The sequence below is a fragment of the Andrographis paniculata genome, unplaced genomic scaffold, assembly GCF_009805555.1.
Source record: "Andrographis paniculata isolate CXL003 unplaced genomic scaffold, ASM980555v1 Contig82END, whole genome shotgun sequence".
Taxonomy (NCBI): domain Eukaryota; kingdom Viridiplantae; phylum Streptophyta; class Magnoliopsida; order Lamiales; family Acanthaceae; genus Andrographis; species Andrographis paniculata.
In genome coordinates this window covers 2,299,460-2,316,025 of record NW_026137620.1, presented here as the reverse complement: position 1 = coordinate 2,316,025, position 16,566 = coordinate 2,299,460, and the positions used below count along the sequence as shown (strand labels likewise).

The following is a 16,566-nucleotide window of genomic DNA, read 5'->3' as shown; positions in this document are numbered from 1 at the left end:
TAATCGTATGCTTATCCTTTAACTTTATTCCGTTACCAAAGAACTTTGCTATATGAACGGTGTATTGAATATCATTTCATAGATAGAGTGCATTCGGCAATTAGACGTAGTTCAACATATACCAGATAGCCCATAAGTGGTAGAAAATAGGAACACTATAGTTTTTCTCAAGGATCCGACACAAAAAAATTAGTTGAAAACTTATCAAATATATATTTAACAATGGAATCAACCTAATTTAGTGCATGGGCAGTCGGCCTTGCATGATATACCTCATACTCCGAAATATTTGCAATAGTATAAAACACATTAGAGACAGGTTATCAACAATCTGGAGTTGTGTACGTGGGCCAGTTATTCGACTAGTATACCATCTTACAATCATTTTGCAGTATTTTATTTTTTTTCTTCCTTGCATGTTTTAATTCATCCTTATTTTTTATTCATTGTGCACATCCTATTTGGTGTAGGTGAACCAATTTAGGCGTTGTACATAGGTAGAAGACCTCAATCTTGTCTAAAATATCATTGATGTTGCAGATGATCGAGGTAATTGGATAGTTGAGTCCTACGAAACTTCTTTCGTATATGGTGATTAGTCCCAACTAAGTCTTGAGTTGTATATTCCTGTTGATTCTATTGATGTACATGAGACTCGTGGCATATGTGAAAAATTCACCGTCACTGGCCTAAAGGGATGATAATATGCAATCACAGGAAGAAGAGGTCTATCATAATTCTTCCATTCTAATATTGGTGAAGTTTTCCAATCTATAAGTCAATCATCACAGCCCAAAACTCTAGGAATGCTTCATAGAAGTACTCGCCAAAGTCATCCTCCAGATTGTGGCACTGGTGGTCACAAAGGACATCGATGATGTAAGTATAATTTTATTGATTAGGTTATTTGCAAATATTTAATTAGTTCATCAATTAGTTGTTATATTTCTAATATATTGTTTTATATATATTGGCATAATGACATATGATGTGATAAAAAACGTCTGTTAGATATATTTAGTTTATGATATGATTTCATGGAATATTTAATTCCTTATAATAAAGCATACTCTATTTGAACTTTCAGGTAGTTCGATGAATGTAACACCATCCATTTGGACGAAGCTTTTTATATAGCTTTTGGCATTGCTCTATCGTGCTTACATGTTGATATTACTGCTGAACAAGTTTTTAATTTTCTGCGTTACTGCTCTATAGTTTTTGTTGATGCATGCCTTGTAAACAAAGTTTTCCATAGATGATGGAAAGAGAAAATATTATTAGCTAGACACCTAAACACCATTTGAACTCTTTAGTGGATGAGGAAAAATACATTCAACAAAATTCCGACACTAGTTAAAATTGAAGGGATTCATTCCAAAAGAAAAAGAAAAAGTGAAAAGAGTTCATGGCATATAATTTTGTTTCCTCAGTTATGCCCCGTAACATAAAAAATCAAGCATTATCATTTACAATTAATTATTCAAATCATAAACAAGGAGGATCTTATGATTTTTTTCTGTAATTTAAGATCTTGGGATACCTCTATTTTTCTTGCTTTAGCTTCAATAAAATCATTTGAATCCTACCTGCTTTATCATGTATTCATTAAACAAATAAAGATCCAAAATAAAAAATATTCCAACTACAATGATTAAACTTTGTCCAAATGAAAAATTATTCATAAAAAAATATTTCATCTAGTTTAAATATATATTTCATTACTAGTCAGTTAAAATATTAATAACTAGTACTTATGATTAAAAAAATCATAAATATATTTTTACCTTAATTTGCATGTGCTTATCGCCTTTCTTGTTTCTGGCCACGACATATAGTGCAATCACGTCCCCTTCTCTTAATTTTGTGTCACGTAGGGTTATGCACTAATTTAAATGAGGTTAGTTCCCGAAGTGACTTATTCAGATATGATGGAAAGGGACAATGTATGTGTTTATCCATGAATCAATTGAATAACAGTCACACACATATCGATTTCCATTCAAATGAAACAAATGGCATGTGTAAAAAATGTGTGAGCATCGGACCCCATTTAATGCCCATGGACCACATGAGAAAAAATTTCTCTTGATTGAAACAATATATTCATTTGATATCTAGCCAATACTGTTTAGTGTAAATACTTTTGCCTCATATTCATCCTCATTAATCACCACTACAATATTTTTCCGGCTCCTTTGCTTTGAGTCTATATATCTTGCCTGTGCCCATAGTGACCTCATAACTAGATTCCGGTTTATCTTGAGCATCATGTAACTACTTAACAAAAAATGAAACTACTCGATCATATGTCAACTATACTAGTGCAGTGATCTGTAGTCGTCATGCCTTTTTAATACACCATTAAGGCATTTTGACAAATTGGTTGTTAGTATACCATGTCGCCACCCTTCTTCATATGCAATGAGTCATTTGCTCTTGTCAATTTTGTTATGGCAATTATAAGCTGCTTGATTTAGAAGTTGGATTGCTGCCATTGTTTCATTAAACTCTAATGGATCAATTGATGTCCCTGCCCTCCAACACATATCCTTCATTCTAACATCCTTATCGTATTGGTTGAAGTTAGAACAAGTATATCTGAGGCAAAATCGATGTTAGACATGAGGAGAGTGGAAAGCAGGAATATGCTCAACTAGACTTGTTATCCAACATGTCTATCATATATGAGACGCGTGTAATGCCGATCTTGCAAAGTATATCTACATACAAAGTGCAAGAATTTATGTTATTAACAAATATTTCAAAATTTATGAATCATAAACTTATTAGAATATCATACCGTACTTACTAGAATTTATGTTATTAACAAATATTTCAAAATTTATGAATTATAAACTTATTAGAATATCATACCTACTTACTAATTGAAGAAACCATAACCAAGATTAGTACTCTCTATATCAACAACGGCAAATGTTAGCGGCATCACATGGTTGTTAGCATCAATAGTAGCAACAGTCAACATAACATGTTTGTATTTTGCATATAAATGAGTTTCATCTACACTAATCATATTACGAAAATGGCGATAAGCTTCAATGCAAGGTCCAAATGCCCAAAACACCTACTCAACATGTACTCTTCTTGATGTGTCATTTCTACATGTGATGACTCCACAATAGTATTTGATACATACTTTTGAAGTATTTCCATATAGGTTGGGAGTTCTTGTACTGAACTCTCTTATATCCTATAAATATCAATAGCCCCATGATTTTGAATAAGAAATATCAAACCCAAAATTCTATTTTCACCACTCTCTCAATACTTTCTGACTGATATGCTGGATATTCTTTACAAACTATTTCAATAAATTTGCTATCATGTTAACATATTTGTCCTAACAAAACTGAATAATTAGAATGAGATTTAACATTGTCTGATATTTATAAATTTAAATGTAAATTTAACAATGTTATCAAATACAATGTTTGAAAAAAATAAATAAATAACATCCCATGTTTGAACAATAACAATAATTAGTCAGGTGTAATTGAGTATCATTGATCCAAGGACCACTCCATGAATGCTAGAGCAAGGAGACAAGGTGAAGTCTCTTGCACCACCCACAGCACTGCTTGTCCGTACGACACGCACCCCGCAGACCCATTCCCGCTCGTCCGCGGCAGGATCGCGTATCCCTGCCATTTTCATTCATTCATTCGTCAATTAATTAATATTAGTTAATTCTAGAGGGAGATCTAGCAGTTATTACCTGCTGCATTACGGTCTGAAGGATCGAGAACAGCGACGACGACGAGGAGCCGTTAACACCAACGCCGACGCCGAGCAACGCCGGCAGATTGTCCGGCGCCACCGCGCACGTGCCCACCATGTGCATGGCTGCTCGGTTGGCGTACAAGCACGACGGAACGCACTCCCTGCTAAATATGTCCGAGAACGAGAAGCACAGTATTGCATGCTGCTGCTGCTCTATTATCTCCAATGCCGAATTACACGCGCCACCCCTATACGGAATCATCATCTCCACCCCGAATGTCGATCTGCTACACATATATATATATATATTAGATAATGTTAAATGATAAAAAAAAAAAAAAACAAGGGGTTTCTTACAACTTGCCTGTAACTTTGGTACATAATGTTTGCAAGATTCGCCGTCTGATCAGCCGCCGCCGCGGCGATTTGGCCGGCGACGGCGACGCCTGGATTAGCCGAATTAGCCTTCCATTCGCTCTCGCCGGTGAGTTTTTTTAGGGACATAACAACATGCTCGACGTACTTCTGAGCCATGGCTGCAACCTCCTCTTGCAGATGGGATTCAAAAGGGAATTGAAATGCCAAAACAACCAGTGAAGCTGCCGGAGCCAACGCGAAGATCCGAAAGCCGGAGGATAAGAGAACGGCATCCTTAGGCGTACTTCTGTCGATCGGCGCGAAGATTAGCTCGGCGCACGACCCGGCGCCGATGTCTTCCATCCCATTGATAATCTGCACACACATTGTTAGATAATGTATGATGTGCTAATGCAATAAAGATAATAAAAAAGCAAAAAAAATGGACAAATAAAGTTACGTGGTAAACCGAGTCCCTTATTAGGATTTTTAAAAAAATGCGAGCACTATGGAGCTATCCCATACGACTCAGCAATGTGGCACAAACATCGAAATATAGGCTTCAAGGCATCCCAACAATGTTAAATGATCATCTTATTTAAAAGCTTATGGTCGCCGCAACGATAAATGGAGACGGTGGGATTCAAACAACCTACGGCTCTGATACTATGTCAAATTATATTAAATGACCGATTCACCTAAAAACTTAAACTTACGCATCAATTATCTATTTATATTTTATGTAGAGTTGGCAAAAACTGACAAGACACGACAATCTGATACGAAATAATTGGGTTTAGGTCAAGGATTTCAACCCGATTATGTATACGAATTGATACGAACCCGACACGATAATAAACGGGTCAGTACAAACTCGACACAATAATAAATAAGTCAGGATAGAGTTGAGCGATTTAACTCGTTTAAAGTATTCAATCCATATCGACCCATTGTCAATTCTAATTTTATGGGAGTCGACCAACACATGAATCAATGTATGGATGAAGGTCGATTCGATGATATTTGTTGTGCCGATGTAGTAGTAGTCGAAATTTTTACCTGCAAATGGTACAAATCCCCCGGGAATGTGCTGTTGAGGCGATCGGAAGTGTGGCCGAATCGGATCACTTCGAATGCCTGAGACACGAGCAAAAATATCGCTACTTAGTCGAAGAAACCGGACTACTAAACAATAAGCTATTACAAAATTCCTACAAACCTCGTTCTCGCAGTCGGCGTGGCCTAATAGCGCAGAGGTTTCGGCGAAATGGCGAAGATTAGGCCCCGGATACGCAAAGCACGCCGCTTTAGAAAATGCCAAGGTATGATCGGAGAAGTTGAAGTCCATCCATGCCGAACGGCGCTCTTTCAGAGCCTTCACCATGCTTACAGGATCGACATTCTGTTGCAAAAAAAACAACACATAAAAGCGAATTCGTCGCAAAAATTTTGTCGCCGGATTTAATTACGACTCACTTGTAGTACTAACGATGTGTTGGCGCAGATTACGCTATCGAATCTCGCATAGACTCCTCCAGCAGCAGCGATGTTCCTCGTCTGCTGTTTAATGTACAAAACGATTTCGCCAGCGTTCATCGGAACCCACCCGTCTTCGGGAAAGCAATTCACTGCGTCGTCGAACCCCCTGCAAAGCCTTTGGCTGAACAATCTCAAGAAGCTCGGGTCGTGCCGACTGTTAGCTGCCATTCGCTTGTCGCTCCTTCCGTCGATCATGTGTTGAAAGTAGTGAAACGCCTTCGTCGATAATAAATACACAGGTTAACGACAACTTTCAAGCGCAATTCGTCGATAAATACTTACAAAAGAAGTTTACTTACAGCAACAACCATGTTCTTGGCGACGAGGCCGGATGACTCGTACAAGGGGCGAACAACTTCCGGCACAGACAATGCCTGCAATGGAAAAACGCATCGATTTAAATAATCAAGCCGCGGATTTAAAACTTTTCTCGACATGTATAGCGTTCGACATTACCTCTAACTGCAGATGGTGTATCAGATGTATCGTTGTTCCTCCTTCGACAGGGCGAACCAAGAAGCCGCTGGCAAGCATTTTTCCTCTTATCAGTTCTGCAGAGCCCGGGACACCATCGAAGCTGGAAATCGACTTTTCGCAGACCTTATAAAAATTAAAATATGTCGATAATCAGCACAATGCAACAACAGATTGATACAAAAAAACAGAGATTAAGTGATTATACCACAAAGCTTCCATCACTCAAAACAGAGGTGTATCGCAATGTCCAGAAGTCGCGAGCGCAGGCGACGATGGTGGGAGAGTAGTACTAAAAAGACGAGGCGACAAACATCAGAATCGAAAAGCAAGTTTTCAGACACACGAACAATCAATCGATCTTTTTTTTAGCTCACCTGCGTGTAGAGTAGCTCGATGGTCGCGCCATCGCTCAACGAATACAGAGCATTGACATTCATTGCACGGCAACAACAGCACCACGAGCACTTGTCTTTTAAGATTTCGATTACCTGCATTCGGACAAAAACACAACTCTTTTTTCACTTTCACCAAACTATAAACATTACACTGTCCTTTTCTTTCAAGATTGATTATCGAACTCGCCTTAAGCGGATCTACAGGTACTGTAACGCATCCCCGGGCTGCAACTGCGCCCTCGGCTGATGAGACAAACAGAGTAGCCACAGAAGCCAGACTACGCAGCTGAAACGAAAACAAAGAAATGAATCGAACACAAGCAAAACTTTGAAAACTCCTAAACCATTGATTGGAAATGTTGAATGAGAACCTTCATCCCAAAATTCGGGGTCCAAACAACAGCAGTTCCCATGGCTTTCGACAAGAACTCTTCCCTGGCTTCCTCAGCCAGCGCGCGGAGGCTGTTAGAACGAACACGGATCGATTAGTACAAGATATAAAATGTAGAATGTGGTTAGAAAACTTAAGGAAAGCTTATAGCGTACCCGGAGGTGTCATCAGCTATTGTCGCAGTCATTGGAAGACTATTGGCTTCCGTCATCCCGGTGGGAGCCGAGTTTAGCTATGAAAAACAAGTGTGCACTTGATGAATACAGTGTGGTCGACTTTTGGCCATTTGTTCGTTCGTTTTTTTGTTAGAATATAAAACGAAAATTCTTTTTTTCAATTATAAGAACTCATGCATATTTATAATATACAAATTGTAAAAAAAAAGTTGAGTTTACTAATATATATACATTTCTTAATATATTTTAAAATTTCTCCTCAAACTTTAGATAGCATCGAACAAACTTGAGTTTAGTAAAAAAGTTGAATGCAAACGCAATTGCAATCTAAAAAACAAAAAAATGTAAAATCAACTCTAAACGGAGTCAGAGTTGAACACAAATGCAAAGTTTTATGTGAAAATGTATTTGTTTTGTGAGATTGTTGGAAAGTAAATTTTTTGTGTGAGGTATATAGTATAGTGTAGGGAATATAAAAATAGCGAATGTGTGTAGTGTATTAGTTTTTTTTGGGAAAATGTGTAGGAAAATATAGGAGAAAGAACAAAGCTTAAGTGTTTTATTTGAAGGAAATATTTGTGACTTACACCAAGGATTTGGTTCCTCAAGTTCTCATTTTCCATCATGAGGTGGGTGAGTTTCTTCTGCAGGCTATCATTCTCTTCTCTTAACATCTTGTTTGCCGCCATTAGCCGCCTGTTTTCTGACATGAGATCGTCGTTTTCCTTCCTCTGCCTCTCGCGGCATCTGAAAATAATGAGGAGAGCCGAAATACTTATGTTAGACACGACATTTCTCTTGGCGCCATAAGTCAAGCTACAATGTCTCTTAGCACAAATATGATGTGAATGATGAACTTATAAAGGTTAAACTAATGCATTATCAAAATGAATGTTTATGTTAACATTACAATGGATATAAATCTACGACACACATGTAAAATAGATATGACAGTACATATTAATACTTTATACAAAATATTGTATCTGTTATTTTTACATATTATTTACAGTATTTTTATGTGCTGATTGAGACAATTAACGGGGTGCTGTAAATCCCCAATCAACACCGTAATCTAATAGGTTATTTTTTCAATCAGAGTTAGTACAAGACTTGAATTGAATTGGGATAACATTGATTAGCTCTTTATTGATAAGTTTTCGACAATTCAAATGAATCGCTACATAGGAAAAAAAATAATGTTAGAAGAGAAACTTCATTAATCTTTCTAGAGTAAGAACTTCATTTTGAACATTTATACTTCAGCAGGTTGTTCATAGGCTGTGTGTTTTTATTAAAACCTTCACAATTAAATTTAGTGTAATGTCGAATGACTGTAAAAACTAAAACTTCTTAACTGCAAGAAAACATCATAATAGTAACAAAATTCGGCTGCCAAAAGATTGAAAAATCATCGAATACAAACTTAGGAATCTATTTAATCTGTTGGTATGAAAGGCATGTCTTTAGATATGTTCACTGTGGCATCCATATTGAACATCAAACTTGTTTTAATATTATATGAACAAGTTGGAGTGATCATTGATATAGAAATGGAAATCAACTCGTCGATTCGTCTAGTAGTTTTTTCCATGGAAAGCTTATGAGAAGTGATCATTTGAATCAAAATAAAATTAGGGTTTTCTTAGTTTGGTGATATGTTGGCTTAATGGAAGATGAAAGAAACACTTGTTGTATGTAAAAAAAGTTTGCATTGCATCGGATTATACCTGTTAAGAAGAGATCTGAGGTTTCATCTCAAAACTAATGAGTGATGAGAGGAGTTGCCTTTGAGCTCCCAATATTTTTTTATTCGATGTGGAACAACATTTAACATGATCGAATCCTAATGTTTTTTTCTTCTACGGTCTACAGGAAAACTTGCAATTTATGCTTTTAAAGCTTGATTTATGCCGACTATCCAAGAATTTCAATGTGGAAATAAAAAATTCACACTCTAAAACTTCTCAGCTTTTATCAAATAGTTAAGATAATTTTAAAGATTTATCGAAAACTTACAACAGATTGTCAATTACACAGTAAATCAACATTGAAGATGTTGCCAAAAAAAAAATCTATGTTAGATTTTATTTTGTGGCACACACACATAGTCTAATTACAACATAAACATCAGTCCAAGATTTCCATGAAATCTGAAATGAAGCAAACAACATTGAAGAAATTAAACAATCTTGTCTGAATAAAAATAGTACTAATCTTTTGCTTGCTCATGAACAAATTAAGTGAAGTGAATTTCGATAATTACCTTCGATTCTGGAACCAGATTTTGAGCTGTTTAGTATCGATCCCCCTGAGAACCGATTGCTCGCGAAGAATCTGCGCCCTTCGCAGATGGTTGGGGTTAGGACACTGTGTGTATGCTGTCTCAAGAACATCGAGCTGCTGCTGCGTGTATCGCGCGTATTTGCCGCCATCTTCGTCGCCTTTCTTCGCCCCTTTGCCCTTTCTGATCGCTTCCATTTCACTTGTAGCTATTTCCGCTTCACACACAGATTTTTGGGCTGCATATATAGATGCATCATCAAAGCCACATTATTAGGGTTTTTTAGGGTTTTTTGTTTTCACATTAAAACATCGAATATTGGTGAGATCTGCTTAGCAAAAAAGTGTAATCATGGTGTGTAAATGTGTGTGAGATGAAGATTCGGATGAACATCAAAAAAGGGAAAGACATAAAATCAGAAAAAACAGTGGATTAGCTGCTTGCATTTGACAAGAATCCCTGCAGAAGAAGCACAAATCGAAACCCTAAATTAATTGTTCCAAGATCTGCAACCAACTTCAGCAATTTTCTGAAAAGTCGAAAGCATTAATCTTAGTTTTTATACAGCTAGGGCTTGGAGGAAATGGTGTGGAAACCTCGAATCTTTAAATCTCCATTAGAGCAGGACCTCATAAGGGTTTTGTTGGGTTGAATTTCTTATTGTCTGAAACCCAAACAAAATAAAAAAAAATAAAAAACATTAAAAACCCATTGAATCTGAATCTGAAATTGCACTTACAATTGCAGCATATTCCAATTTACTCACAACAATGATTCTCCAAACTTCTTTGGAAGAATCTTGTCCTCATAATAAATAAATATAATATATATATATATATTCCTCCATCCACCACAACTCTTGCCAAATTAGTTATTACCTAAATATTATTGCTAGGCCATTTCCAACCCATCAATTTTATTTATCCAGTTTTAACTCCAAATATATAGTTGCTGCTCTATTTTTCAACTTTTCATTTTTATAATTTAAAATAAATTTTTTTTAAAATTTAGAAAAATAAAAATTAAATTTAAAAATTAAAAAAACAATAGGAAGCAACACCATTTTTTGGTTTTGCTACAATGCAACACCAAAATTAGCGTTGCACTGTAACAACGCCAAAAAATAGCGCAGGATTTGGAGTCGGTTGTCTCCAATCGACGCCAAATCAACCAACCCAGCGTCATTACCGATGCCAAATCAACCATACTCACAATTTCCAGGTGCTTTCTGACACCCAAAACAATAATCTACCAGAAAACCCAAATCCTTCAGAGCAAGAAAAACATACACAAAACTAAAAATCTAAGTTTATTCGAAGGAGAGAGGCAATGCAAGAATCTGAGCACACACCTGAATGAATAATGCAGAATCTATAGAAAGGTTTCCATAAATTTTTGTATTTAGGCTGACAGTACATATATACAATTATATATATATATATTTAAATATGCATGTATGTGTATATATATATATATATGTAAATAAATTCACATACCATGTATATGCAAAATGGCATGAAGCAGTAATGGATAACACAGACACACCTAAATGTGTGAGAGACACTGATTTATTGCCCCCAAATATAATAAATCCTATCTGTAAGGTGTGTTTGTTTGGGGGTTTGGATTTTGAGTTGGGATTTGAATAGTAAAAATTTTGAATTTGAATAGTTGTATGATGTGATATAAATAGGTGATGATGTGATGTTTTAAATATAAAATTGATTTTTAGTATAATATAAAAAATGAAAAATAGGTGTTTGATTTGATATTTTTGGGGGGAAAATTTTGGATGAATAGTGGAATTTTATCCAAATCCATCAAACGAACACATAAGTTTGCCTTTTGTCCCTAATATTTCCCAAATTAAACCTACCCTTAATTCATTTCAAGCCTTTATTTTTCACCAAATCACCTAATTCATTGTTTCTAATTTGGTGTGGGAAATAAATAAATAAATAATGGCACACATTTTGTATTTTTTTAAAAAAAAATATTCAAAATTAAATCACACTGGTATTAATCACATCAATACTTAGATATATGTTATTAATTTCAGGTAAATAAATTGCCCTTTTAATTTTACTTTTTTAATCCAAGAGTTGTATGTATATTATGTTTTGATTTTAAAATTGTCATATATCATATTGTATTTGTGTTGCTAATTAATTAATATTCTTGGAAACTGTATAGAATTTTATTATTGAGCTCTTGAAAAAAATGTGACCAAAATACTTTCTTTCTTTTTTTTTTTCTTTTTTTTTTAATCCTCAATCACAGACTTTTTACACACTTTTTTCAATTTCTACACAAATTGAAAAAAAAAAAAAAAAAAAAAAAATTATCAATTTTAGGTTATTGAATTTGAAGAGTATTTATTTTTGCCTCATAAAGTAAAAACAAAAGAAAGTAAAGAAACTGATATAATTGGAATGCAACATTGAATTAAAATTTTCTAATAAATTTTATTTGTTATGATACATGGAAGACTTAAATTTTCATACCAAATTTTATATAGAATGTGAAAAATTAATGGACATTTTTAATTTGTTACTGTGAAGTGTGTGTATGTCTTTATTTTTCAATAAATATATTATGTATCCATTAAATAAGATGTTTTTAATGTAAGAAATTAATTAAGTTTAATCACTTCCCTTATCAATTGCTTGTTTAATGTTTATGCCTTTTAATTTCTATATGTTGTTCATTATTTTTGTGGAGTGTCACCAATTATTTTATTCCCCAAAATAATATCCCCATTTCCAATTAACTCATTTTTTATATTGCCCATGAATTATTTCATATAATTTTCTTGTATATGTTTATTCTCGTTTAATAATTTCTGTAAACATTTTTAAAAAAATTTATATTATATATATTCATATGGGTGTGTTTGGTATAAAGAAGGAAAATATAGAAAAATAATAGTAAAGAATGGAAATGCAGAGAAATAATAGGAGAATGAAATTGTATTTAGAAAAAAATTGAGGAGAGACTTGAGAAATGTAAAAAAAATAAAAAACATAAAGAGAATATTCTATATTGCTAATTAAAAAAAATAAATAAAATGGTCAATGAAAATTAATAAATTAGATAAAAATATATATATCATTGTACTTTTAATTATATTTTTAGTTTGATAATTATTTTAATAATAATTTAAATATGATATTTCATGAGATTTGTATAATATAAATACTCCCTCGGTCCCATAACAAAGTATCCATTTTTCCATTTTAATCCGTCCCATAACAAAGTATTCATTTCCTTTTTTCATAAGTGTACTATCTACCTAACAGATGTCCTTACAACTTACAATATATTACACAAATGTCATTACCTTTATATCACATATACTAACAAGGTTATTTTAGTCATTTATATTTTATTTCTACTATATCCCAATATAATACTAATATTTCTAAAACTAAGTGCAAAAAGCAAATGGATACTTCTTTTTAGACAGAAGGAGTATTATGAAATAATAAATAATAGTAAAAAAAATAAATAAACACAAATTAAATCGTAAAAGTTAAATGAAAAATAAAATAAAATAAATAAACACATTGAACTCTCTCTCTTTCATTTTTCTACATACATGAGATAAATGAAATTAGAGAATAGGAAATGATTTATTTCCCAACTCTCAATTATTTGTCTCAACCAAATAAAGGAAATGAGGATAATTTCATTTTTATGTTCCAATTTTTTTTTTTTGTACCAAACACTCTTTTAACGTAGTTATATACGCTAGATACAAGAATGTGTATAAATCCCCGGTGGTATATCAGGTAATATATTGGGTATGAATTTATAGTATATATATATATATAAAAGAAAAAAAAAAAAAACTTGATAACACATACTAAAATTTTATATAATGTATATTGTTTGTTATATTTTTATATATTAATAAAAATATTTATATGTATTGATTGGAACAATTAATATGGTACTAATAAATCAACAATCAACACCCAAACGAAAGCCATATAAATCTGTGTATGGTGAGGAAAAAATATAAGTATGGAATAAAAGAAAATTAATTCACATTCGATAGATATTTAATTCACATTCGATAATCTATCGAATGTGAATTAAATTTCTTTTAAGCAATATGCAATATGAAATATGTGTACAAGATATATTGTAAAGTTCAAATTGAAGCCTATCAAGTACTGTATATCCGGCCCCTATATAATTTATTGGGCCGTATGTTAGGATTTTTGAGTTACACTTGTATCTATATATATACTAGTAAATTAAAATATATAATTTCGTTGCCCTAGATATAGATCATTATAATCGAACTGCGTCACAAGATCCCTGCATTCTTAGTGTGATTTTTTGTTTTTCTTAATATTTTTGAATTTCTGCAATACAAAATGTGTTGTTCTATTGTGTAACTCTCCTTTAAATCTTATTATATAAATAATATGTCTTATTAACTTTTATCAAGAAAAAGCTATGTGAATAATAATAATAATAATAATAATAATAATAATGAAAAATAGTATCACTATTCGAGTATTGATTTGTTTGCGATTATGAAATTTATTTGAGAATTTTCAATTCATGCATTCTTATGACTTTCACTAATTTTGTTGAATGATGTAGTCCGTAAAGTCTCTTGGATAATCGATTATTTTGCAATCGATTATTTTGTGAGTGAAAATGCTAGCGGCGATGTACCAAATTAATCTAATTAATTTGAAAGAAATATTATTTATTTACTGTGTATGTAGTTTGGTTAATGTCTTTCTTTTGTAATATTTATGAGAAATTCTAACACAAAAAATAAGTCATATCAAAGTAAAAATTATTAACAAATATTAGATCAAATCATGAGAGATTAATTGGTCATTAAGACAATATATATATATATATATACATATATATATATAAGAACATATATACCCATTCATGGCTTGGCTTGTGCTTCTTCTTCATCAAAACCTTCTTCATCTAGTCAAATTGTAAGCTGTCTTCACTTCATTCATTTTCCACTCCATTAATAACTCTTTACACCATTATTCATGATAACTTAACATTATGGCTGAGACAGACTCTCAAGAGTGTCATCTTCTTTGAAGTATTTCACCTAACAAAACATTAAATTATATTATATTTTGCATATTTCAAATCTGCTTATTATTAATAATAAAATAGAAGGTCTGTTTATAAATAAAATATTTAACCCAGCTTATAAACTAAATATTTAAAATATCACAGCAAAATAGAAATAAAAATAAAATAAAATATACCTTAATTACCACTAAAGAAGAGATTCTTCGAATATTTCATCAAAGGGAATTTATTTAATATTTCTGTTGATTTTAAAATCACTTTACTCTTTCTTCGAATCAAATCATAAACTACAAAAGATGTGGTACCAAAATCAAGAGTGAATAATGAATATACACTCTCCATCATTGCACACCATCGACATCAACGGAAACTCCTCGCTGTCAAGATCCATCCATAGTACCCCATCAAACTCCCTCCATTGCATCCCACTCTCATTCGTCTCGAGCATTAGACACGGAACCAACAAATCATCGAACTCGATCCATTCGCCGCTAGTTTTCTTCCACACAACATGACACTCGTAGCTATCAACATCACCAAGGAGCATGCAAAATTGGCCGTGTGAATAATCTGCAAGATAATATGAAGTTCGGGTTCTCCATGATTGCCCTGGATTGTAAAAACATTTATAAAACTTGCCTTCCCTTAGGTCGAAGATAATTAGGTTATAACTATCGGTTTCTTCTTGGTATTCAAGTTGTTCTTTGCTCAAACAGATATGATCGTCCAAAAGGAAGCTTCTTATGTCATCTCCATCTTTTATCTCCATCGTTTTCGACTCGTTCCAATGCCCACTTTTGTTGTTAAACAATGTGTATTTTTCCAGTTCCAGATTGATAACTACTATTTTATAATCCTTTAATAATGAATCGAAACCAATGTCGCATGTGAAATCATACAAACCTTGAAAAAGAGATTCCAAATTTGTATACATTATGGCCCATGGATTCCAAAGAATGATCCTCAATTTTGCATCATTGGAAATGAAAGATATGGGTATTAGGCCATCACAGGATTCCCAAGTCCATTGAAGAAATTCTAAGGAGTTGAGCTCCATAAATGCCTTCAATTCATAATTTTCCAATTCAGAGAGGAAGAATGTATCGTGATAATGGGTACAAAAAAGAAGCTATGAATTGATCTTGGATTGATGGAGATGCGCAAGGGCAAGTTCCTATTGGAAATCGTTCGGTTCCATGACTTGGAGACTGATTTGAATCGAAAAAGAGATTTAACAGGAAGTCGCGTGAGGATAAGCTCTACAACGTCGTTGACTATATTTATCTTCGCAAGTGCTTCAACCATAATTATCTTGGATTTAGTAGTTGGGCAATGGTTGGTATTATGATTACCCAAACTCTATATAGGACAGAAATAACACTTGCACGCGTGTCGCACAGCTGCAAAATAAAGTATCAGTTCCTACGCCAGAAAAAAAAATTGCAAAATGCAGTAGTTCAATGAGTAGGGTCGTCTTCGCATGGAACAATAATAATATTGAATATTCGGTTATTTATAATTATACTATATATATAATGGAGGTTTATGATTTATCACACTAAATAAGGAGAAAATAAATTTTCTAAACTAAATAAAATAAAATAAAATGCAAGACGGATTACCAAAGATGATTAAACTCTAGCATATGCATGAATTTTATGTTCGGAATATAAATTTTGTTCATCGACTAAAAATCAAGGCATGAGACTGACTCACAAACACAACAAAACTCAAAGCACACAAAATAAAATTAAAACACTTGGGTTGCCTCCCAAGAAGCGCCTTTGTTTATTGCCGTTGGCTCGACACGACATCTCTTAAGCTAATCACGCGGCTCAAAAAGAGCTACGTACTCCACTTCTTTGCTCTGGAACCCTTCATAGTAAAGTTTAAGACGATGTCCATTCACAACAAACCTCTTTTCCGTGCTTAGACTTTGAATCTCAACTGCATAATATAGAAACACGTTAGTAATCCAAAACGGACCTATCCAACGAGAACAAAGCTTACCCGGAAAGAGCTTAAGGCGAGAATGATAAAGCAGAACCTTTTGACCAACCTTAAAATCCTTCCTCAAAATGTTTTGATCATGAAATTTCTTACTTTTTTTCTTTA

The 16,566-nt window shown here is 33.4% G+C and overlaps 1 protein-coding gene across 1 annotated transcript; it reads right to left on the bottom strand.

The window, feature by feature from the left end:
* Window positions 1-3,524: 3,524 nt before the first annotated feature.
* Window positions 3,525-15,220, bottom strand: LOC127241239 (homeobox-leucine zipper protein REVOLUTA-like). The gene is made up of 17 exons (XM_051260170.1): window positions 15,091-15,220; window positions 14,785-15,021; window positions 9,346-9,601; window positions 7,667-7,826; window positions 7,059-7,135; window positions 6,884-6,974; window positions 6,700-6,798; window positions 6,492-6,605; window positions 6,323-6,406; window positions 6,097-6,240; window positions 5,940-6,014; window positions 5,578-5,856; window positions 5,321-5,503; window positions 5,161-5,238; window positions 4,109-4,476; window positions 3,740-4,031; window positions 3,525-3,665 (listed from the first exon to the last, which is right to left on the bottom strand). Exons 1-17 carry the CDS (start codon window positions 15,218-15,220, stop codon window positions 3,525-3,527), a joined length of 2,808 nt encoding a protein of 935 aa, XP_051116127.1.
* Between the last annotated feature and the right edge of the window lie 1,346 nt (window positions 15,221-16,566).

Coding starts and splice junctions, on each gene's coding strand:
- LOC127241239 (XM_051260170.1), bottom strand. CDS start 15,220: ATGGAGATAAAAGATGGAGATGACATAAGAAGCTTCCTTTTGGACGAT. Junction 5,239..5,320: donor ACGCCGACTGCGAGAACGAG/GTTTGTAGGAAT, acceptor CTCGTGTCTCAG/GCATTCGAAGTGATCCGATT. Junction 4,032..4,108: donor ATTATGTACCAAAGTTACAG/GCAAGTTGTAAG, acceptor ATATATGTGTAG/CAGATCGACATTCGGGGTGG.